A 24,587-nucleotide genomic window follows, 5' to 3' on the forward strand; every position below is an offset into this window, starting at 1 on the left:
TTGTAGAACTGCTATTTTTGGACATTTGACCTATAAAGACATGCGTCGATCAGGACACAGAGTTGAAAGTGGTTAAGTTCCAGTGAAACAAAGAGAACCGTTGTGGTTTCACTGTTGTTCCGTCATACATCATCTCTGAGAAACAGCATGTCAGAGTAGGGATTTTGTTTGTTTGACCGAATCATTTACAGTGACACCAGTGTGTGCAAATTAAGGTTTTGACTGTGTATGATATCTTTGTGTTTTCCCTGTGTGTTTAGTTTTTACTCATGTGGATACGCCACTAGCAAAACTATATAGTAACTCATTTACAGCACCTGCTGCTTTCTTTTTTAACCTGCACCTTAGATTTAACCTGCTACTTTCTCATGTTATATAAATGTACATATCTCAGATAGACCGGTTTCATTCCTGCTTTGTCCTTGCTCTCTCTCTCTCTCTCTCTGGACGGCCATGCTTTTTTTCCTTTTTTGCACGAAAAATGATTCCACACACACTTCTTCACCCCTGTGAACCTGTGATGTGACAATAAAGTTGATTCTGATTCCAACTAATGACTCAATTGCAACTGCCACAACCTTCACACCGTTTCACCGAATTAATTCAGAATCCTCATGTGGCCTTAAATCTTTAAAGTCAGCCGTAGTGCTTCAAGGCCATGGCTTACTGACTTTGCATTTAATTTAAAAAACGCACGCACGCACGCACGCACACACGCACACACACGTCAACAAAAAACAGATGGTTTCATACATGCACAACCGCATTTACCATTCAAACCGTGACATGCTAGTCATAATTCCTTGGCAGTAAAATTAAATGGCCTCATATCTTGTGCATATGCAATGAGGATGTGGCCAGCATATGTTGCTGTGTGTCTACAGATATGAACAGAAAATCAACGAGACAGGCTGACAACACATTCTGTCACCAAGGTGATACCCAATGAATAGTTTCTGTAACATGTCAAATCAGTATTCTCACTCAGACGTCACTAGAGGCCTGATTCCGTCTGTCCATGAGGTTAAAGCTGGTGGTTAGCTACGATGTGATGTCCAGTGTCAGTGTTTTATGTACATACAGTAGCATATTGTAGTAACCACAGCTTGTGACTAAAGTGGCTAAGTTATGACAGGTGGATGCCTTCTGCGGGGGGCCGGAGCAGGGACGTTTTCGATTGAAACAGGTGACACATGGCTACTTTAATAAGGCTGCCTATGAGGGGAGAGGATTGTGGCTACAGGGCCAACAGACTGTTTATGTCTCTGTCACAAATCCTCCAAAATCCCAGTCACTCTTGTCGTATGAGACTGGCATTTCTCTGCAAACATCAAGCGCCTGCTCTCTCCCCATTCACTCGCACATTCTTACACCCCCACTGTATTAGCAATGAGGAGCTTTGGGATTGGGAGTTGAACACAGCTCAAGGCCCTTGTTGCATGTCATTGTGGTTCCATAAAAACTCTGAAGAAGTACTCGGATCCTAACACAGGGTCTTCACACATCCCTTTGTAACAATAAACTGGACATTACTATATTCATTACCTCATGTAATGAATATAGACTAATCGGTTCAAACTATCCTTTGTCCCGGCTGCTATTCAACTGCTGAACAGCAGATAGCACTTTATTCTTGCCTCTTTGCACATACTGCCCACTAATGCACTTTTTCTGACTTTGCTACTTTGAATGTCATGAATTCTCTGTCTCTAGTGCCCTGTCCTTAGATCTCAGTCTTGTATTGAATGTTGTTGTTGTGTGTATTTTTTACTATGATCTGGCTGCAAACCAATTTCCCGCAAGGGACAATAAAGCTAACCTTGAACCTTGAATGTATGTCACCCATCAATTATTTGGCCAGCGTGAGCTAAAAATATTTGTTTTTTTCTCCCCCCTCCAGTCCTCCCCGGATTCCCACTAGGATCTTCTCGTCCCTGTTGGAGACCAGCTCCACCCCCCACATCCAGCAGCCATGGCAGAAGATTTGGACATGCGCAATGAGCTGTCGGATATGCAGCAACGCGCCGACCAGCTGGGTGATGAGGTGAGAACATCATGTTCACTTGATCTCACCAAAACGGTATGGATCCAATCTTACAATTTAGTCACACAATACTTTTCATTGGTTCAATATTCATAAAACACACACAGATTTAACACTTTCTAGATAGCAGCACACAACACAACAAGTTGCAATGCGAGAGTGACGCCATTTTCACTACTTTTGCGTGACACAGCATTTTTAATTTAATTCATCGCAGATAATGCTACAGATTAAAAATGACAGGGCATCACTGTACTGTGAAAATGTTGGGTGGAAACAAGCTCACAACATGATGAGACCATGAGACGTTGTGAGCTTGTAGGATGTCTAATACCATGGTTTTCTACATCTACAGTAAATAAAGATAGTGGCATCCTCCATATTCAACACCTCAAATGCATGTCTGTCCGTCATTGTAATAAAGCAGTCAAAAAGTGACACTGATAAAATATGAGGATAAACTAAGCCAAATTCCAAGGGCTGAGGAGTGGACTGTGACACCAAAAAAGAGGCCAGTTCTTGTCTATTTGGACAATGAGCATTCAGCTTTTGAATTCTGGCCTGCATAACAATGGAAATTATACAACATCATTGCATTAGCTGCTGCCTCTGAATAACAGTTATGGCTATTAGCCAGCATGTGTGCGTGTACGTGTGCATGCATGCGCATGTATACAGTATATCCATGCATGTGTGCGTGTGTGTGGATGCGTGCATGCGTGCATGCGTGTGTGTGCGTGTTAGATGGAGAGAGTCTACCTGTATCTTAACTTATATAACTGTACTGCAATATACAATACTTGCTGTGTGCATGTACTGTATGTCTGAGAGGGTGAAAGGGAAAAACAAATAGCCGGAGAGAGAGAGAGACAAAGAGCGAGAGACAGATATACAGACAGACTCATTGCTAGCCTGGAGCAGATCAGTTCACACCCTCTGGAATCACATAAATGACTCACACTTGACACAGCTGAGCAGAATATTAAACACACACTTACACGCAGAAGCGTGCGCGGTACGCTGGCAGCCATGCAAACATGGGGCAGGCATAAAATGGCGGCATCACAATACCAGTTTCCTTTGTGCGCTACTGATTTAGCTGAACAGACATGGTGAACAAAGCGTAGCGAGGCAAAGCGCTGCAAGTCACACAGCAACGGCACGTCTGGGATGGAAGTGCATCGAGCTGCAACTGCAATGTCAGTGGGGTGAAAGGCTGGTCACTCAGCTTCAAGGGGATACAAGAAATAACAGTGTACAGTATATGAGACGATAAGGAGGTGGGGAGAAGTGTGGCGGGAGAGGAAGGAGGGAAACGAGAGGCGAGAAGGAGGAATAGCAGGTGGTGAATAGAGAATAAGAGAGATTGAACCGAGGACATTATTGATTTAAAGGCTGTGTGCTATACATCTTATGCCCGATTTATACTCTGGTGTCGCACACAGAATATAGACGATCTTCTAGAAGCTTACAACATGTCACACTGTGACACATTGTAAGCTAGCTGTAGATGGGCGATTTTCGGTATGTCACATGATGCGCAAGCAGGTATAATTCAGGCTGTCAATTCCTCCGCTGTCCATTGCCCTTTGACCCCCCCCGCTAAAATCCAGTGTGCACAATTCATTAACCTAAACAGAAAGTGATTATTTCATGGTAGCGCTTATGGCTAGGCAATAATTCAAGTCAAAAGAGGTTCATTTTATCTTTGAAGTCAATTATCTTATATCTTAATTAATATTCAATAATTAGGGAATTGATAGCAAGAACATTAATCTGAATAATTAATCATTTCTGAGCTGCTTGTGGTGGTGATAGGATTTGCAGAATCTCATTGATCTCATTAATACTCTAGGGCTGCAACGTGGACACTCCTTTCATGGCCCCTTCAAGTCCACATAAACATATTTTGCATGTTTGTGTTCACACATGAGTGTGTGTGTGTGTGTTAACAATTAATTATAGAGTCTAGAAAGTCTAGACTTAATTCTACCGCTTAGCTTACAGCGTGAACACAGGACTGTTCAGCACTAGCTCATTTCATCCACTGATAAGTCTTTTAAATCCACTTTATGTACTGCAACTGCCCTGCATTAGTTCTGCATGATTTTCAAAACATTTTTTTACAACAATGTGTGTACTTACTACTTGTGTGTACTGCATGGTTCTCATCTGTTATCTTGTCTGCTTTCTCCACAGTCACTGGAGAGCACTCGCCGTATGCTACAACTGGTGGAAGAGGTAAGAAAATCCCACAACACTTTATATTAAGTTATATGAATATCTGTACAGTGTAAAATACAAATGGACCCTTATGGATCCACAACACAGAAGAATCCCTTTCACATCATTTTAGCAGATTCTTTCAAATGTCTTGGAAAAAAGGATAGCTGAATCTTCTTTAATGTGTATACATATTTAATAAAAAATACCAACTCAGTGGCCTTGTGGTTAGAGTGTCCGCCCGGAGACTGGGAGGTCGGGGTTCAATCCCCGGCCGGGTCATACCAAAGACTGTAAAAATGGTACCCAGTGCCTCCCTGCTTGACACTCAGCATCAAGGGTTGGATTGTGGGTAAGTCCCTGCGACATACTAGCGTCATGTCCAGGGGGTGTACTTGTACATCAAGCTGCCTCACGCTACAGAAACAGGAGATAGGCTCCTGCCCTATGGGCCTCATGGCTCGGCAAGGCTACTTACATATTTAATAATAAACTTGGGATGAACATTCCTCATGCAAGCTTTGTTTTTCCTAAGACGGCTATACAGTAGATTAGAACATTGTACTGTAGTCATCAATCTGTTGAAGAGTTACAGTGTGGAAATGAGGCAGCAATGAGAGACATTACCGTACCGTACACAGTAGTGCAGTGGCCTGCACTAATCCCCATGTCCCCACACTATCAACAAAGAAAGCCATGCAAAGTAGAACCAGACAATACAGTAGCTGCTTCAGAGCTGGGCAGCAGAGCACGTACATGTATGAAACATACGAGGGCACTGCTGTAGATTTGCTGTTCCGTTCAGAACAGTACAGAGGATGGCCTGGTACAGACAGAACAATGCAAGTCCCTTGTTATTTTAGAATACATGGTTCTGCTGTACAGTCCGGACCCATAAGTTGTAAATACATGAATATATAAAACAAGAAATGATGACAGTCATATTATTACGAGCTGCTTTTATATTTGCGCGGTGGTGGTCCACAGATCTACAAGCTCCTAACGTGTCGAGATATGAATATAGGCTATTTTAACTATTTTATTTATATATTTTGTAAAGGAATGGTTTTGGTCATACAAGGTTTCCACCTGACAGCAAGATATTGTTCTGAATCAGTATCAGTCAGTTTGATCAGATTCCATTCAAATTAGCTACTATGACTGCTTATGAATTCCACAGGCCTGGGTACACAGGTGGGGGATGTGTGGCCTGGCCGCTCAGCGCTCACATCACAGCAAGTGAGTTGTCTCTGTTGCGCACAGAAAACGGCTTGAACAATGTCAAGCCGTCGTGATTCTGTCATGATTGTAACAGCAGAACATTTCCCAGTTAAATCAATGTTTAAACAAGGATAGGATGATGAAGTTGTACTTTGCTTGTAGCATAGTATAGTACAGGGGTTCTCAACCTTTTTGGCCGGGGACCCCCGGAAATGCTTTGGCAACGTCTCGGGACCCCCGCCCCGCCCCCTCCCGACCCCCAATATAAATTGACTGCTACAATAACCTTAAACCATTTTGGGCGGGAACCCCTTTGTGTTTTAAGCATTGTTATAATTTAGCTATTGAAAAATAGCAGATCTACAAGCTCATAGCGCGCCACCGAGTGGCGCGCTACGAGCTTGTAGGTCTGCTATTTTTGAAAAATCGTGAAAATAGATTTTAAAAAATATATATATATTTTTTTGAAAATAATTTGGGGACCCCCTAAAGGTTCTCAACCCGAGGGGTCGCGACCCACGGGTTGAGAACCCCTGGTATAGTAGACTGCTGCTGCTATATTATTATCACAACATGAAGTTATACCATGATGTCGTAAATGGCGTTATATGAGCAAGGATAGGATGATAAACATGAAGCGCGTGTCCGTCCGTTGTGCATTTAGGTGCGAGTGGAGTGAGAAGAAAAGGAATCTGCAGCATGACAGGCAGGCGCAGCTGAAGCCAAGCGGCACAACAAGCACTAAATAATATAGAATATAGATATAGGTCCAGTACTGGTTGATGCGTTTGTAAAGCGTTATACTAGGTAGTATTTATTAATAGAGCAACGAAGTCCGGACTTCACTCGCTCATCCCCTGGTTCACGGCAGTTTTTAACAATAAACAAAACTGTCTCTGCGATATTGCTGGGGAGGTGTCTCTGTATCGTTTACGATAGTCAGTCACTCATATATGATACAGTCCAGAGGCCAGAGGAGCGGGGAGGCGGGTGAGCGTGGGGAAGCCCACGGCAACTGGCACGAGAATTAGTCACTCGCTGGTTAGATATTCTATTGTAAATAGCAGACCTAACATACACGCTCACAAAGTGGCTCGGTAATGAAGTTTCAAAGATGAATGCACATAGCGCAAACAGCACGCAAACAGCACACGTTAACTGAGCCATGTATGATAGACTTTAAACACAAATGATGCAACTTTCAAACACAAAATGAAAGCAATACTGCAATGTGTTCCTTCCCCAATTCAAACTATAGCAGTTAAACATACTAAATGCATTAGTCCATTGAAGCCAGATTGTACATTAAGCAGCATTGCAAATATCATGACAAAACAATATCACGGACCATTGGTATCTTTGGACTTGGAACACAGGAGTAAAGTTTGCTTCTTGTCTCTGGTGTTTTGTTTGAGAGAATGCTCCCTCCAGCCTTTTCAGGTGTTCCAACTCAGGCAAACGAGCAGCCATCTTGCTGGTGCACTCTGGGAGATGTAGTTACCTGAGGTGTCATGCTCTGACCTTATATGGAAGATGCTTAGGAAAAGCACCACTCCTGAGTTTTGACTCAACAACAATGAAGCAGACTTGGATGGTCTGATGTGGGGTATCTTCTGAAGTAAACATGATCACATTCTCAGGGCTACTCTTTCAGCGCAGAAGGACAGGACAAATGATTGCCTTGTCAATTCAGAATTTTGAATTATGAATACATGATATGTATGGTAATTACAGGATTTATTTTCTCTTTGAGTGGTGCTGGTTTTCAAGCTACTGTAACAAGCTTGAAAATCTGTTCGTTTCTTTCAAAAACGAAACAAAAAATAGCCAAAATACTGAAATAGCATACAGTACTCACGACACATTGCAATGCAATGCGTTGTAAGCTTGTAGATGGGCTATTTTCACTGTCATACGACGAAGTATAAAAAAGTTCTTTAAAGTCACATCATTAGTATGCTGTAGTCGTACAAAATAAAGACAGGTGAGGCATGAGTGCTGAAATCAAGCTGGAATAATCAAGCAGTCCATGACTGTACTGTTAATACAGTATTGGGTGGAGAGAGTGAGAGAGTGGAGAGACAATATGAGAGAAAATGGAAAGCAAAGGAAGAGAGACAGAGAAAGAGAGAAATGGATAGAAACAGAAAAGTAGAGAGAGAGAGAGAGAGAGAGAGAGAGAGAGAGAGAGATGGGGGGGTGGTTGGGGGGCAGACAGAGAACCAGACACATTCGGGTAGAAATCAGACAGACAGACAGACAGACAGACAGACAGACAGACAGACAGACAGACAGACAGACAGACAGAGACGAGAGAAAATAAATACAAATAAACGAATGAAAAACAAACAGACAGAAGTATAGATCTACAGTGTATATATATCCTTCTATCTATTAGATCTATCTAATCAAAGAGGAGCAATGAAACAAGAAATGAGGAAGAAAGCAGCCACATTGTGCCGTGCCGCGCCCTGGCGCGCCACACCGTGCCATGCCGTGCATCCCAGTGCATATCTCAAGGTCATATTGATCGTCTGACTGCACAGCACCTCCCTGGTACTACAATACCACAGGCCGGGAAGGGACCACAGATGGAAGGGATAGGGGGAGAGAAAGAGAGAGGGAAATGAGATGGTTTTACTGCCACACCGATGGGACAAGAGGTTTGAAAAGACATGAGTGAGAGAAAGAGAGATGGGGTGGAAAAATACGAAGAGGAGAATTACAACACCCTTGGGTGAGACAAAAATGGGAGGGTGTGGAGGGAAGGAGGAAATGGACGATGGTATGAATTAAATAAAGAAGGGGGAGAGAGAGATATGTTTGACTTAATTGGCCGGAACCTGGTTTAGTTTTCATCAGAATTGGGGTTCTATGTGATAATTAAAAAGTAAATATAACATATTATATACATTTGAAAAAGTCTCACAGTAAGTAAGTATCCACATTAAGGGCCTATCTAAATGCACTGTTAGGCAGACACTGTAGTAGGTGATAGGTGTCTAGTGTCTACCCAGATTTGCTTTGGAAGTTACATGATTACTTACTGAGGAACTAGAATGTTGACCGGGGTCTCCCTCTCCCTGGGCTCCATATACTTGCCTGCTATTTTCAAATGCAGAATGTTCGCCCCAGAATATAGGGATGCTAGGGTTCATGAAGTTTTAAACTAACCTCTGAGATAAACAGGCACAAGCTGCAAAAGCTATCCAGCTCCTGCAGTGCCTAATAGAGTCAGGAATACCAATTTGTGATTTGAATAAGGAAGCAGAATGGAGCTGTGTGAGGCCCTGCTTCACTGGTCCTGCATGGGATGTCGGGCTGATTGTTACTGGGAGGTCCCCCCAGGGAGAGATTTGGAAGTAGGCCTACTTGGGAATTCCTCTTGGAATGTGGTGGATCATTCACACACTATGAAAGACTCCTTGCTGAAGATGCAGAGGTGTGACGTGTGTGTATGTGTGTGTGTGTGTGTGTGTGTGTGTGTGTGTGTGTGTGCGAGCATGCGAGCGTGCGCATGCGTGCGTGCCGTGCATACTGTATTTGATGGTGTTATTTTGACGACACAAAATAGGTTTGAGCCTTTGAGGACATTGTGGTTAATTTTAGCCACATAATATAATAAGTAGCCTCATAGTTCAGAAGCGTATCTCCTGGTTTTCTGTAGTGTGAGGCCCCACAGTACATGCCCCAGCCATGATGTACAAGTGCTGTACACCCCTGAACATGACGCTAGTATGTCACAGGGACTCACACACAATCCATCCGTTGATATGGAGTGCCAAGCAGAAAGGCATTGGATCCCATTATTTTTTATAGTCTTTGGTGTGACTCGGCTGGGGATTGAACCCTTGACCTCCCAATCTCAGGGCGGACACTCTAACCACAAGGCCACTGAGCCAGTATAATAACACAAGTAATGTATGGACATAACGTATGAATTATTTCCACCTCTGCCAGGGATTATGTTTCCACCGCATTCCTTTAGCATGAAAATGGCATGGAAATTTGTATATTATCGGTAGTGGTGCTCTAGAGTAAAATCTTTGTACTTGATGATATAGTATTTGATAATGTACTGTAGTACAGTAGTAGGCTATATAATATATATATTTCTGACTACAGTATAAAGAATTTTCTGATAACAGTATACAGTATTTCTTTTTTGTTATCAATTGTTTTTTTTATTCATAACAAAGACAGTTAGAATAGTTAGAATAGTAAGAGGTTTCTGCCTGACAAAATGCCTTCTAAATCCTAAGAGTTTTCTGAAAAACGCATGTTTCTTGCTATAGCTATTTGACACAGATGCTTTCCTGGTTTTAATGGGTTAAGCATCTTCAGGTAAGCTCAGAACCCACTGAGCCACTGAGGCAGCAGCAATATATGCTTCTTCTTCAGGAGCCTTCCAACATTTCATGCAACATTAGCTCCAAAAAGACACTTTTCTGTTAAGAGTAATGGGGCTTGAACAGATAACCTAACATCTTCAACCAAGTGCTGAGCCCACAGAGCTTCTAAGATAATCTACGAGTTCTCCCAAGAGTATTTCAAGCTTTCCTTTGTAAATAGTCTTTGACATCATGATGTATACTGAATAATTAATAATCTCTGCAGTATACTCACCAATATTATTTAGCTTTAAACAATGCCTGCAATTATTATTAAAAAAATATTATATTCATCTTTCCCATGGGACATAAACTTTCAAAATGTATTTTTGAGGGGCGCTATAGCCCCTCCTATGCACAGCTTTGTGTGTTTGTGTGCATGAGCACGGAATGTGCTCACTGCTCAGCTGATTGGCTGAGCACGGAATGTGACTGTATGATGATGTATGATGATAAGAGCGCCCTCACTTCACACAGGTGTGACTTTAACTTGAGATGAATGGCTTTGAACACCCAGCCTGAACACCCCCAACCCGTTGCTGTACTGACCACTACACACCACTGAGCCTGTGACAATGTCAGTTGGTTCTCTACGAGTGTTTTAATCTTTCTCCTGGGACATGGGCTCTGAGTAAATGAGCTTGAACAACACACTCTGGCCTGAGTGCCTCCAGGCCACAGCTGAACCCACTGAGCCACTTACAGAGCCAATCTCAAGGAGATCCAAATGTATTTTAAACCTTGCCAAGGGAATTGGCTCTTAAAACATACTACTGTATACTATGTCAAATAAATGGTATATATTTCTAGAAATGGTCTGTCTTTCTATAGTGCCTTTACCCAAAGCGTTTTAACATTCACCCATTCACACACTGACAGCAGTCGGCTAAGGAGCAGTTGCAGTTTTCTAATCTGAATTTTACAAATTAAGATGTTTAACAAATTCTGAGAAAGTTCTTGAGTCGTGTGCAGTGTTAAGCAGACATTCAAGGTTGGCAGAGGAAGTGTAGCGCCCAGGATTACATTAGATAATTGGCACTGGGTGAAAAAACTGGGTTGCAAAATCGTGGGATAAAAATTATATATATAAAAAAAAAAAGCAGACATTCAAGAGATAAAATGAGATACTTTCTTATCGGGATGTTATTGTGTCATTTGTACAATGTGATTCGATGGTGTAATTTTGTTACGCCTGCAGCGGCCATTTTCCATGTTTCTTGCATTTAGGCTTAGAGGCCAAATGACCTTTGATCTTCTAATCAATACCAGCCCTCATCCTCAAGTGAGGGGGGTGAAGTCTCGTTTGTTCATGTTAAGCACTGAAGGGAAATGATAAAATGGATTTCAGGGATCGGGATGAATGAATTGGGTTGGACTGTAGACTAGAGCCAGTACTGCAATCAATGTGGGATATTCAGAGGATCATGCTATGATTTACAATTTGTATTATTTAATACATGTTGGAGATGACATGGAAATGTTACCGTTTACAGAAAGTGTTGCTCAAACAAGGCATTATGTGGACTGCCACCTTATGTCACCAAGAGGTTTACAATGAATACAATTGCCAGAATCCCTGTGGAAAGTGTCCAAGAACCACCTCTATCCAGACTATCCCAGATAACAATCTCACTGCCATCAGAGTTCCCTTGCACTTAACCCACAAGTACGCCTATCGGATTTGCTCAGTGAACGAGTGGAGAGATAAGGTTGTATTAGGCTGAAGTTGACACTTACCAAAGACTGATTCTGTCAGTTGTCACCATTCTCTTTATTGATGTCTCTTTTTTCTCCACCCCACCTTCTCCTTTCTATCTGGCTTTCAGAGCAAAGATGCTGGCATCAGGACACTGGTTATGCTGGACGAGCAGGGAGGTAAGTCGTCCAGAGAGGAGATGGGAAGTTTGACCTAAAGCAAAATGTCAATGAGTAGAAGTCATAGATAAGTTGGAGGGATATGTCTATATACTATCCATATACTTTAGAATGTTACCGTGGTAACTTCAGGTCAAGAAAGGAACATGCCGAGTCTTTATCTTTGATTCTTTACACAGAACACTGTGGAATTCATCAACATCTGCCTCAAAAGAGGAAGTGAACCATTTTACCAGACCATAGGAAAACAGTAACCACAGCTCCATCTACTGATTGACTAATAATATGGCATGACCATATACTGTATACAGTAGCATGACCATATATGGCATGACCATATACAACACCACATACAACAATGACATATTAGCATACGTACAATAATGGTTCAGATGACATTCACATGTACAGTGTACAGAGGCAGAGTTTAGTGTTTGAATAGCTTTAGTGGAGAGAATATGCATTTGTGAATGGTTTGATTGTTTCATGTGCAATTGCCTGTTTTCATTATTTCTTATTTAATAGGCTATATTTATTCGATTTTTCCTTTGGTCACGGGCGCCACTTCACCTCACACTGAAGATGCTTTTTAAAAAAAAACTTTCCACTCTCATACAAACACATTTAAATATTTATCTTAAACTTTATTTCCTGTTTTGCTAACATTTTCATTTTTACTACTGCCTAATTTTCTTTCTTTAAAAAAAATGTGCAGCTTTTTTTTTTCTTTCTTGATTTGCACGCAGGTTTTGCTTTTCGTGCCAATGAAAATAAAATCTTGACACATGGAAGTGCCAAACCTATTTACAGGTTCCCACTGCATACTGTGTCACACCATCCATGCACTCCCCAGTGCCACACCCCAGCAGGATACAATATATTTCTTCTCCATAACCTGGTTGGGTTCAACTTGTTTGTCTCTTTGGCAGCTAGTGGTCGGGTGACTTCTAGTTTGATCTCAGATCCTTTTATGCCACATACTCCAGTCTCTTTGATTAAAAGAGAGTTTTGACTTTAACTTTTTAGTTGCAGCCATTCTGGTGCAGCAGACATACTCCATAGCTGTTCATTGTATTGTTTTTTTTTACCCAAGAGATCATAGCTAGCTGTAGCTAATTAGACTTGGATAAGTCCCAGTTCAGCTTTTTTTTTATTCTGTGAAAAATATAGTATATATAGTATAACCTGTTCAAAGTCTTAATCTGCTGTGGCTGTCTCTGGTAGTTTTAATGGCCATAACAGGTCTGAGAACAGCTACTGTATATAGGGCACCACCACCTGATTGACGTGCCTTGTGTATAACAATGATAAATAGAGGTAAAAACAAACGATCGATTTAGCTGGTAACGACAACATATTCAATTCAATGAATCCATCAGTTACTTTTGTACAATCCCTGGTTCAATGCAGTCTGTCCATTTTCTTGATGGGCATGTGCCATGTTCCTTTTTTTTAAAGATATTTTTTTGGGGAAGAGAGAGACAGGTAGTGGCATACAACAAACTTTGTTGGGAACGGGATTTGAACCTGCGGTGCACTGCCAGGCATTAGGAGCCTAGGTGCCCGGACTGCTAGGCCGACCGGGCCTATATGCCATGTTCTTGCATGTAGACCTCTGATTGTATTACAAAATTAACACAGTTGTTATGCAGAAAAAAGTGGGTTCGACTACTGTTTTATGCAAATTATGTTCTATGGCAGTTTACATCTGAAGTCTGTGCTGCAGTGCAGTTCGCAGTTGGTTTGTGTTTAGACAGACTGATGATGTGATTGGTTGTCTTCAGCTCTAACCCAGCTGTCCAATTGGCTCGAGAGGCCATAAAACCGTCCAAAAATCCCCGTGAGGCAAAATACATTCTGTTAATTACTGTACACCGACACTGACTGAGGGACAAAACCTCTGTATCCCCCCATCCTCTAGTCATTCATCAATTCCTAATCCCTGTCCCTGTCTATAGCCTAGGATCAGCGCCCAAAAGTCAATTGAAAACAGGTGTCATTAAGCTGAGCTAACTATGGTTCTGATTAGTTCAGATTAAATAATGGAAGCATCTGAGAAATATATACCTTACATATTTACATTTTTAATAAGTCTTAAATCTGTTGATCTCACTTTAGCTGATTCTTGTATAGAATCATGTTTTTGATTCTGAAACAAAGATCATTTCTTAGTTAAATAGATTTGAGTAAATGCATGCCTGCCTGCCGGGAATTGTACAAATCTGACAGTGTCAATGGACTAGTTTTTGAATCGGCTCCATATATTACTGTTCCTCACCTTTCACACTGCTCTTGCGCAACACTCTTCAACAATACAAGAGTGAAGTCCCTGTGCATAACATTGGTTTGCCTTTCCATCAATCCACCACTAGAAACTACTCTCTTGACTCAAACAAGGAACATTTACCATGTCCATAACCTTGACCCAACGCACCTACAAGTTCATCTGCCGTTCTCAACTGTAGTGGTTTGAATCAAATACCTAATTATTATAGACTATAAGGTTAAAGGTTTACACCACTTAATAGAGATTGAACAATGGTGAACACTGTGTAGTCATACATCGAGCATTACTTTACTTACATTACTTTTTTGTTTGTTTTAATTCAACTTTTACGATTACGATTTAGTAATATATATTACTAAATCAGATTCTTCACATGACAGAATTCAGTGATTGCTTCTCCATGCCTTGGATGCCCAGAACATGTCACAAGGAGATACATGAGTGAAATCCATAAATGTCACCAGTGAAATATTTCTATAAGCTGAAATCACTGAGGTTATTGACAAATGACACAATCATTGTCACAGTAAAATGTGTGTTGCTTATACTGTATACCGTTCTCAGGCCTAAAGATCCAGAGAGTGCACACAATAATTGTATTCTGGCACAGCAAATCAATGCCGGCACTCGATAGAAATTTATTTTAGTTCAGTCATACAGTAGGAAGCCTCCCTTTCTTCCCCATATACACACGTGTATGCACACTACTATAGGGCCAACACACACCATCTCACACGCATGCAGTCAAACAGCCGCAGTTGCTACAGTACTCTTCATAACTCATATATTTCTGTCAACCGCTCAATAAACTTCATTCCACTACTGTCATTCCTTTGTCTTAACCAGAGCAACTCGATCGTGTTGAAGATGGCATGAACCATATCAACAAAGACATGAAGGAAGCCGAGAAAACTTTAAAAGATTTAGGGAAATGCTGTTTCATATGTCCGTGTAACAAGTAGGTATACTGACAATATGCCCGGAAGGTTCTTTCAATATGTGGTGGCGTCCAGTTTTTCCCTCTTTTTATTTTATTTTTTTAGTTTTGTTCGTACTTTCTTTCGTCACCGTGAGTCTAAAGTTGTTGTCTTCTCTCCCTTTGTCTTCTCTTTTTGTCTCTCCTTTCCCTCTCCTCTTTCCTGCCTTCTCCTTTTTCTTGTCCTTCATTCTGTGGGGGATAAATGACTTGTGTTTAATCAGAGCAACTGGAGCGCATCGAGGAGGGAATGGACCAAATCAATAAGGACATGAAGGACGCAGAAAAGAATTTGAACGATCTAGGGAAATTCTGTGGTCTTTGCTCCTGTCCATGTAACAAGTAGGTGCTGCTTGCCTGCCTGCCTGCCTGCCTGCCATTAAAACGAATAGAAACACTGAGAATGAGGTAGAACTGACAGCATAGTGGGAATCAGCCAAAAATCAACTGCTCCAGCTCTAGCTGCGCCTCCAACCTACTAACTCCTGGGTTCTATCTGAACTGCTCTCTCTCTCACGCACATGCGCGCGGCACACACACACACACACACACACACACACACACACACACACACACACACACACACACACACACACACACACACACACACACACACACACACACACACACACACACACACACACACACACACACACACACACACACACACACACACACGTTCGCTCACATACTCGCTCACTGGCATTTTATACTACCAAAATGCCTCCACACACTCAGACAATATACAAGCACATGCATAGAAGAATGTGGGCACACAGACAAAATGTCTGAGTGCCAGCGGCCCCCATTTCATTTGCTGCATTGGACTGGCCTCCAGACAATCTTGAATCCACAGCTCCATGTCACAGGCTACAGCTTCCCTTGAGTCCATTGCTCAGAGCCATCATTAATGTCTGGATTATGAAAAGTGCATGGATGCTGCAAAAGCGGAACATTGATTTCTGTGCTCATATACTGTAACATGCAAAAACATATAACTCAGACATATCATTTCAATTGACCTTGCCTTTACTCAGGCTGAAACTAACTAGACCTGTGCAAAACGAGCACCAAATGTTCGATCAACCTAAGATCTGCTCCACTCAGCTTTTCATCTTTTCAAGTGCCTCTTTGAGTACTCTTCTATCAAGTGCCCTTTTATACGTGCCATGTTCTTTTGAGCTAAAACCTATTATCACGCAATAGGGAATCATCTGCATACATGTGCAGCCATCATGGAAGTCCCATTTTATATCTCTGCTGCGCTACTGTGCTGTACTGTTATGTGAGACCAAAATTCCAAATTTGATACACATAATGTGATTTAATTCTCGGGATTAAGCAAATAATTAAATTCAAATATCTGTGAAAAGATGTTTCATACATAGATGTTTGCCTAATATTCTAGTAGCCAGTCCATAAAGCCCCATTGTGAACCCGGACATGTTGAGTACACCAACGTTTTATGTTAGAAATGTTGTGTATGGGTCCTCAGCATGTAGAAACTGCCGGATGCTAACTTGCACATGTTGAGCAATTTTCATAATTGGCATAATCTGTGACCATACCATTAACAACCTATAGAAGGCAAAATATTCAAAATGTCATCATGCTTTATGTAACATGTGATTTTAGTGTGTGTAATTAGTGATTTTAGTGATTAGTGATAATTAGTGATTTTTTGCAAAACTAATGCTTGGAATGGATTCAGCATCATGAAAACCCCCTAGTTTGACACGTCACATGTTACATAAAGCATGATGAAATTTTGAATATTTTGCCTTCTATTGGTTGTTAATGGTATGGTCACATATTATGCCAATTATGAAAATTGCTCAACATACTGTATGCAAGTTAGCATCCGGCAGTTTCCACATGCTGGGGACCCATACTCAACATTTATAACGTAAAACGTTGGTGTACTCAACATGTCCGGGTTCACATTCTGGCTACTAGACTATAAGGCTGTGACCAAAATAGAGTTGAGCTCAACTGTGGTGAAGTGCCCCTTTAATGCATCAGCTACCAATAACAATGCACTGATCCTGGTCCTGAAAGGCCTCTGGGAAGCCCGATGCTGTCTCGACACTTCTCCTCATGCATGACCTTCTACTACTTATCACTACTACCACGCCGCTTAACATCAACTACTAGACCCAAGTACAGGCTACTAAACCTTTCTGTCCCACATCCCCACCCTCACCCTCTCTGAACGCACCCTTTCAGACATTCTTTAAAACCACTGCCAGTGCCAATGCCTGCCCCTGTTGAATGCTCATGCATGCAATGATGGTGATGGTGATAATGATGATGATGATGACAGTGTTGCTGCTGATGCACCACATAACGACAACGCCACACGCGGTGATGACCTCTACGCTAAGGCTGCGATGCTGAGACAGTGAAGGGGTTGCTGGTTGATGCTGATCAAATCCTTCTATGTTTCATTTAACATGAGCAGGCCTGGGGGATGTCTTATAGTTAGCTGGATAACAAACAACTGTGGAATGGAGAGGTTGGAGATGAACAACGGATAAACAGGATCGAGGACAGAAAAAAGACTTACTGTTTTAAAGTGACAAACGGAACAACGTTAGACTTAGGCAGTACATTTTTACATCAGAAACAAAATAAAAATTGGCCGTGGAATATACTCTATATTGAGTAAACTGTAGTCTCACAAATTAACTGTTCAACCACTTAAACCCTAATTTATACTGTTGTTAGGCAACGCGGTGAGCTTGTGGATCGGCAATTTCCACTATTTTTGCATGTGCGGCTGTGGCCCACAATTGGGATGTCAAAGATGGTGAGAAACGTACAGTTCCTGATCAGACCCGAGACTTGACCACCGAGAGAGAACATGGCACAACCCAGTGCATTTTCCCTGCAGTGTCACCTCTCCTGTGGAGCTCTGTGTTCCACACTACTGTTAGCGTAGCTCTCTCTTTTGCGCCTTGGGGGGGGGGGGGAGTTCATTCATATACATGTAGGTCAACCCCATCAGATATCGCCATAATACCATGCTGGGAAGTTCACTGAAAAGGCAAAGATAGATGCAGAGATGCCTGCGAGAACAAAGAGAATCAATTCTGTTGGAAGTTATTTTTTCTTCTTTTTTTCCGGTACGTGAGTTATTGTTGCATATACACAGACGGTACTGTGCACTAATGCCTTTGAAATCCCAGCTGTCTTTTAGATTTAGCTGACTCCAGACAATTTTGGGGCTAATGCCTTTGAATCCAGGCTGTCTGCATGCCAGCTTTAGAAGAGTTTGATCGGTGTATAGATCAACTTGCAGGTCTCTCTGGGAATGAGTTAGATGGAACGACTTCAGTTTCACCCAGGGATCTGCAGACATGCATGATCTAATCAGATCATCTCTTACAGGGAAACTGATTAGGGAAACAGACTATAGGGCTATATCTTGCGCCACCCCTTAACCCTAAACGTATTTGCCATTTTTTACTATTTAAAAAAACCGTTTAAAATAGTTCTGGCAGTGTGCCGCGGGTTCGACTCCCGATCCCGACGGCCTTTGCTGCGTGTCACCCCCCCATCTCTCTCCCCATTTCCTGTCAGCCTACTTTCATCTATGCCTCTATCAATAAAAAAGAAAAAAAGGCGAAGCCAAACAAAAAATAAAATCTTAAAATTATTTTCAAAATAGTCAAAGATGGCAAATACGTTTAGGGATAAGGGTGGCGCAAGATGGAGCCCTATATCTATTCCAAGACAGCACAGGGTAACAACCTGGAGGAGAGGAATGGAGAGGAGACACAACGAGGGATAAAAAAGTACGGCACAGAGGAAGAGAGTAGAAGACAATGAAAAGAATATATGACAAGAAGAGCAGAGGATTACTACAGGGAGTGTGTGTTTACCACTCTGCTCTGTGGCAGCAGGGAGAGGGCTGGAATATTTGCCTCAGTCCATTTTCTATTAATACATCTAATGTAGGAGGCTAAGCACATCTCCATCTGAAACAACCACAATGCATCCTCAACAAAACCATCAGTACAAGCAGAGAAAGGGCAGAGAGAGAGAGAGAGAGAAGGTTGATGTTTTGCAGTTTGAACAGAAGAATAAACGGAGGAGTGTTGATGATAAACAGAAGCTGACATAATGATATATGTTGATGTAGCCCTTGACCGATCTGCCGCTTCATATAACAAACCAACGTGAATGCATTCACGTTGTCAATACAGTTTAATGCTCCATCTTCCGAAAGCCAACCAGCTTGTGTATTACTTGTTCCCATGCAACCTCTGGATGGCTGGACTGCAACAGTGGGACCCTATAAATGCAAAGGTCTCTTGCTGACTGACTGACTGACTTACTGAGTGACTGATGAAGTTACACCATTGGTCGGTCGGTGGGCTTAACAGACCAGCTAATCATAGAGCAATGATCCCTCCTGGCTATGGGATGTTCTGTCCAATGATCCCTCCTGGCTACGGGATGTTCTGTCTAAGCGTGCTTCATTTGACGACGCTGGTGCTACTGTACCTGTACAGCAATGATCGATTATCGCCGTCCATGTTCCTGTATTCGTTGTTGTTCAAATTAAAATCGTTTCGTATACACGATCAAGCCATATAGATATAGTTTTTGGCCCATGCAGTCTTATTGTAGTGTTTTTGTTTTACAAAATAATGTGATGGAACACATGGACTACAGATTGTTACATTAGCACAGAAGTAACTTGCTAGCCCATTGAACAGAAACTGCTAGTTGAGGACCCAATCATCCTGCAGTCAGAACCTCGTCATATTATTCTTCACTCTACATAAATTCTACGTGATATGAAGTCTTATCGAGAGCAGCCCGACGTGACTAATATAATAAATTAATGATTAATAATTAACCAAAGTGTTTTTTTTCTCATTGACTCCCTCCAGTTCCTTGTTTTTAATTCAGTTATTTTTTACCCCTTGTTACCTTTTTTTTGCAGTTTGTTCTTCACACTAATTGTTGTCGTCGTCTCCTCCTGATGATGTAACGCGTCCTATGTTGTGTGTCTGCCAAAAGCTTTTGTCTCTTCTCTGTTCTCTGTCACACAGGGACATGTAACTGTGGAATGTAGGGTGGGGGAGGGTAGGGTGTGTGTGTGTGTACGGGGAGGAGGTGTATACCAATGTGACAGCATAGGGTGGGGTTTAAAGAAGAAACCAGCAGGTGGAGTGTTGGGAGGGTGCGGGGGGTCTTGGTCGGGGGTCCCGATACCGAGTCATCTCAAGTGTTGCAGCAGTCAGCACGCATGCCTGTGTTACATAGACGCTGATTTGATTCCAGCTTGAGTGAAGGTATGTAACTCAGCATACAAGGCTGCTGTTTTCCAGCAGTATGTTATATAACAGATATAACATCGTGGAGATAGTGACTGTGATGATGCCACATACAGTACAGCACTGCTGTATGATGACAGAAACCGCACACAGCCAAACCAAACGTACCTCCCCACCGATCTACCAGCCTATCCACGCCTGCTATGCTCTGCTTGACCTAATCTATTCCCGTGTTGAGCCCACTTTGTGCTTGGTCGTACGGCCGTACCGCTCGCCAGAAATAAGACACATTTACGGCGAGTGGCAGAGTCGCACGGTGAAGTATTGGGTTGGGCTTTAGATATATATTTCTGTGCTGGATGCATGATTATCAAATAGCACGTCTGTATGTCAGCTGATCACGCTGTAGACTTACATCTGATTTAGACTTCGTTGCACGACCCTTTCGTCGAACTACACCATTTTCATTTGTAAAAGCCCTTACAATCGAAACATTTTTGGTGAGCGAAAGGGTCGCATGATGGAGTATGAATTAGCCAAGTGCTATTTACGTGCTGCTGCATTGCCTCAAATCCTAGGCTCTCTTCATAGATATCTCAGTGAGTGTGCAATTTAAGCGGCGAATGTTGAGTTGATGAATAACTGTTCCTCCTCCTCTTCCCCATCGTCATCGTCACTTTCCTCCTGCTGCTCTTCATCATCGCCCCGTGTCCAGGATGAAGGGCGGTGGCAGCAAGGCCTGGGGCAAAAATCAGGATGGCGTGGTGGCCAGCCAGCCCGCCCGCGTGGTGGACGAACGCGAACAGATGGCCATTAGTGGTGGCTTCATCCGCAGGTGAGAGGGATGATGAGACGTGGAGGGTGTGTGGTATACACAGGGATGATGAGACTGGAGGGTGTGTGGTATACACAGGGATGATGAGACTGGAGGGTGTGTGGTATACACAGGGATGATGAGACTGGAGGGTGTGTGGTATACACACCCTGATGAGACTGGAGGGTGTGTGGTATACACAGGGATGATGAGACTGGAGGGTGTGTGGTATACACACCCTGATGAGACTGGAGGGTGTGTGGTATACACAGGGATGATGAGACTGGAGGGTGTGTGGTATACACAGCTAAATCCTCATTGTTATTTTAACTCGGAGAGTGTAAAAGAAAATCCATTTAAGTCCCTTTTTAGTTTTTACACTCATGGAGTTAGAGGTACAACTACAATCCATAGCTTTTAAGTGCATTGTCTCCCTCTGCCAATGGAGAGGGGTACATTGCAACAATGTCCGAACTACCTCCAAGAACTTTGCCATTTTCAGCCTGTATGTGTCCTGCCCAACAGGGTATTGCCTTGCACAGGACTGGTTTCAGCCTGTATGTGTCCTGCCCAACAGGGTATTGCCTTGCACAGGACTGGTTTCAGCCTGTATGTGTCCTGCCCAACAGGGTATTGCCTTGCACAGGACTGGTTTCGTAATCATGCGCTCTCCAGCTGGCTTTTTGACCATTACCATTGATTGCCGCCAGGGCCGGTTCTAGGGGGGGGCAGGGGTGGGCATAGCCCACCCAAACGTGCGTCCTGCCCACCCAATGTGGGTTTGACACCCCACCCGCGGAGTCGCCCCCCTTACAATTCTGTCTGCCCACCTGAGTGGGGCTGGCTAAATCCGGCCCTGATTGCCGCAATGGTTTCAAGTTCAACACGTCCCACCTGCAGTTTATTTTTGACTGCTCCCATCTGCTGCCTGGCCAGACAGACAATAAGAGACAGGAATGGGTGCAGGATTTGGACATTTCAGCACCACAGACAGAGACACACAGTGGTCTGGGCTTTTAATAGTTCCTTAACGTTTCAAAATTACATTATCCTCTATATTTACACACAAGATAAATGTGTTCATGTCAGGCTGAAGTAAAGCATAAGCATAGTAGCATACAGTACATGACAAATTTTATTTTTTAGCATAAAGCTCTCTATCACTGCAAAGCAGACAAAAGGTTGTTAAAATGTGCAATAATTCACATTAATTGAAACGTAATTACATTGAAACACTGATAGCCTATCCTAGAAGAATAGAGACCACATCCAACCGTAGCAGAAGTACTAGTTATTTATTGTAATAACATACTCTACCATACAGTACATACGGTACCATACAGAGTTAAGCTTTAAATGAACAATTTTACTGTGTAGGTAGAAGAAAAATGAGAGAGAGGGAAGATGTGTGTTTATCTACGTGCACGCTCGCGCGCGTGTACACACACACACACACACACACACACACACACACACACACACACACACACACACACACACACACACACACACACACACACACACACACACACGCGCACACACACACACACACACAGCTTAAACTGAGAGGAAATAAATTGTCCATCTGGTGAAGTGAGAATGTGGGATGTAAGGGAACCCTGGTGGGACCGGCGAGGGAGGAGAAAGAGACAGAGAGGTCAGAGATCAGAGATGACCATCTGACGGTGCGGAGCAGAGAGGAGGTGCCATGGGAGGCCCAGAGAAGGAAGACTAGCTAAAAACATCACACCTATTTCTTCACTTAGAAACGTTTTATTTTACATAAATGAACCTCAAGTGAAATCTATGGACATGGCAACAGTGGTGTGTGTGTGTGTGTGTGTGTGTGTGTGCGTGTACGTACACTCATTACTCTCTCTAAATACATCCTGGTGTGTGTGTGTGTGTGTGTGTGTGTGTGTGTGTGTGTGTGTGTGTATTTGCGTGTGTGTATGTGCATGTAGGGTAACAGACGACGCCCGGGAGAATGAGATGGATGAGAACCTGGAACAGGTTGGAGGTATCATCGGTAACCTGCGCCATATGGCACTGGACATGGGCAACGAGATCGACACTCAGAACCGCCAGATCGACAGGATCATGGATAAGGTATAGCCACATGCATCCCATTATTATAGAGTAGGCAGATGCCAGATATGTAGACTGCATGTATTTGAAAAAAATACTAGTGAGGGGCGCTCTCATCATCGTACATCATCATACATCATCTCATTCCAGCCAATCACAATTTGCGCCCCTCACCTTCGTCATAAATGTTTGTGTTACGCAATGTGTGTGTTTACGCAAACAATCAAAATTGTCCATTCATTGTCAATGGCATTTAATGTTTGCGTTAGGAGAAAAATGGGCGTACACACACCAAAAGCTGGACATAGGAGGGGCTATTGCCCCTGAAAGAATGTCCACACATTTTCAAGAAATTTCTAAAAAAGTGAAAAGATCTGCAGCTCACTACATAATACATGCGTCATGCGTTAAGAATTTGTGAAGCCTTATGTCCCATAGGGGACGAAGAGGAGTAAGTAAGTAAGTAATGCGTTAAGAATTTGTGGCTCAGAAGGTAAAGTATAATTGTGATTATGATCACAAGTGCGACTCCCGCTCGGTCTCAACTATTAGCTGCCGTTTCAGCATTTGTGACAATGATTGAACCCGGATCTTCATAGGGTCCCATAAGACACCTATAGTATAAGGGCCATAATGAACCGCCTCTTACCACTTATGTAACCACCTGGATTCAAAACCATATCGCCCATGTGGGAAATTAAACATCTACCGCCTCATTCAAAGGGGGAACCCCCCTCGGGCAAGGGAGATATTAGGCTTCTGGGCTGCAGGCAGGGCTACTCTGTTATACTCCTAATGCAATAACATGAGGGGGATGCTACAAGACAAGTTCAAAACTGATCCAATTGCCCTCTTGTGAAGCTACTACGACAGCTACGTCGAGACACCAATAATGTACCGGTACGTATATCCTGCTGACATTCTTCTCTTTATTAATCTCTTCACTCCATCCAGGCCGATTCCAACAAGACCAGGATTGACGAGGCCAACCAGCGTGCCACAAAGATGTTGGGCAGTGGCTAAGCTCCCTCCCGACCTCCTGAGCCCACGCTGTCCTGCCGTGCGCGCCCCCTGCCATCAGGCGCCGACATGCTTTCATCATGGTATTGACCTTCTAGGTTTGCACACATGCACATATCACCTCCCCCGACCTGCCCCTCATTGTAAACGTCGTTCTGTGTCGTTTGTCGAGCTTTTTCAAAAATGATTGTCCTCGTAAAAAGATGATTTATTTATACTCCGTATATCATTCTTTCCAAAGGTTGTATATAGTGACTCGATGGCTCTCTAGCTCACCTGTGAAGTTTTTATTCTCTTTATCGAAAAATATATAGTATATATATATATCATATATTATAATATAACATATATAATATATAT

At 42.6% G+C, this 24,587-nt stretch overlaps 1 protein-coding gene and 1 long non-coding RNA gene across 2 annotated transcripts in view; one reads left to right on the top strand and one right to left on the bottom strand.

Annotated features, from left to right (window-relative positions):
- Positions 1 to 6,963, bottom strand: part of LOC306941496 — a 30,966-nt gene extending 24,003 nt beyond the window's left edge. Inside the window, exons 1-2 of the long non-coding RNA XR_013792166.1 lie at positions 6,837 to 6,963; positions 4,190 to 4,273 (exon numbers count right to left, since the gene is read on the bottom strand). This is a non-coding gene — a long non-coding RNA (uncharacterized lncRNA). The remainder of the gene's footprint in view (positions 1 to 4,189; positions 4,274 to 6,836) is intronic.
- snap25a (synaptosome associated protein 25a) overlaps positions 1 to 24,230 on the top strand; it is a gene marked incomplete at its 3' end in the record, with an annotated part of 41,179 nt that extends 16,949 nt beyond the window's left edge. Inside the window, exons 2-8 of the mRNA XM_079527002.1 lie at positions 1,901 to 2,044; positions 4,244 to 4,285; positions 11,706 to 11,754; positions 15,242 to 15,359; positions 21,021 to 21,140; positions 23,084 to 23,228; positions 24,162 to 24,230. Coding sequence (XP_079383128.1) covers positions 1,973 to 2,044; positions 4,244 to 4,285; positions 11,706 to 11,754; positions 15,242 to 15,359; positions 21,021 to 21,140; positions 23,084 to 23,228; positions 24,162 to 24,230 — 615 coding nt within the window. The 5' untranslated portion in view covers positions 1,901 to 1,972. The remainder of the gene's footprint in view (positions 1 to 1,900; positions 2,045 to 4,243; positions 4,286 to 11,705; positions 11,755 to 15,241; positions 15,360 to 21,020; positions 21,141 to 23,083; positions 23,229 to 24,161) is intronic.
- Positions 24,231 to 24,587: the final 357 nt, after the last annotated feature.

The sequence above is a fragment of the Electrona antarctica genome (assembly GCF_951216825.1).
Source record: "Electrona antarctica genome assembly, chromosome: 17".
Lineage (NCBI taxonomy): Eukaryota > Metazoa > Chordata > Actinopteri > Myctophiformes > Myctophidae > Electrona > Electrona antarctica.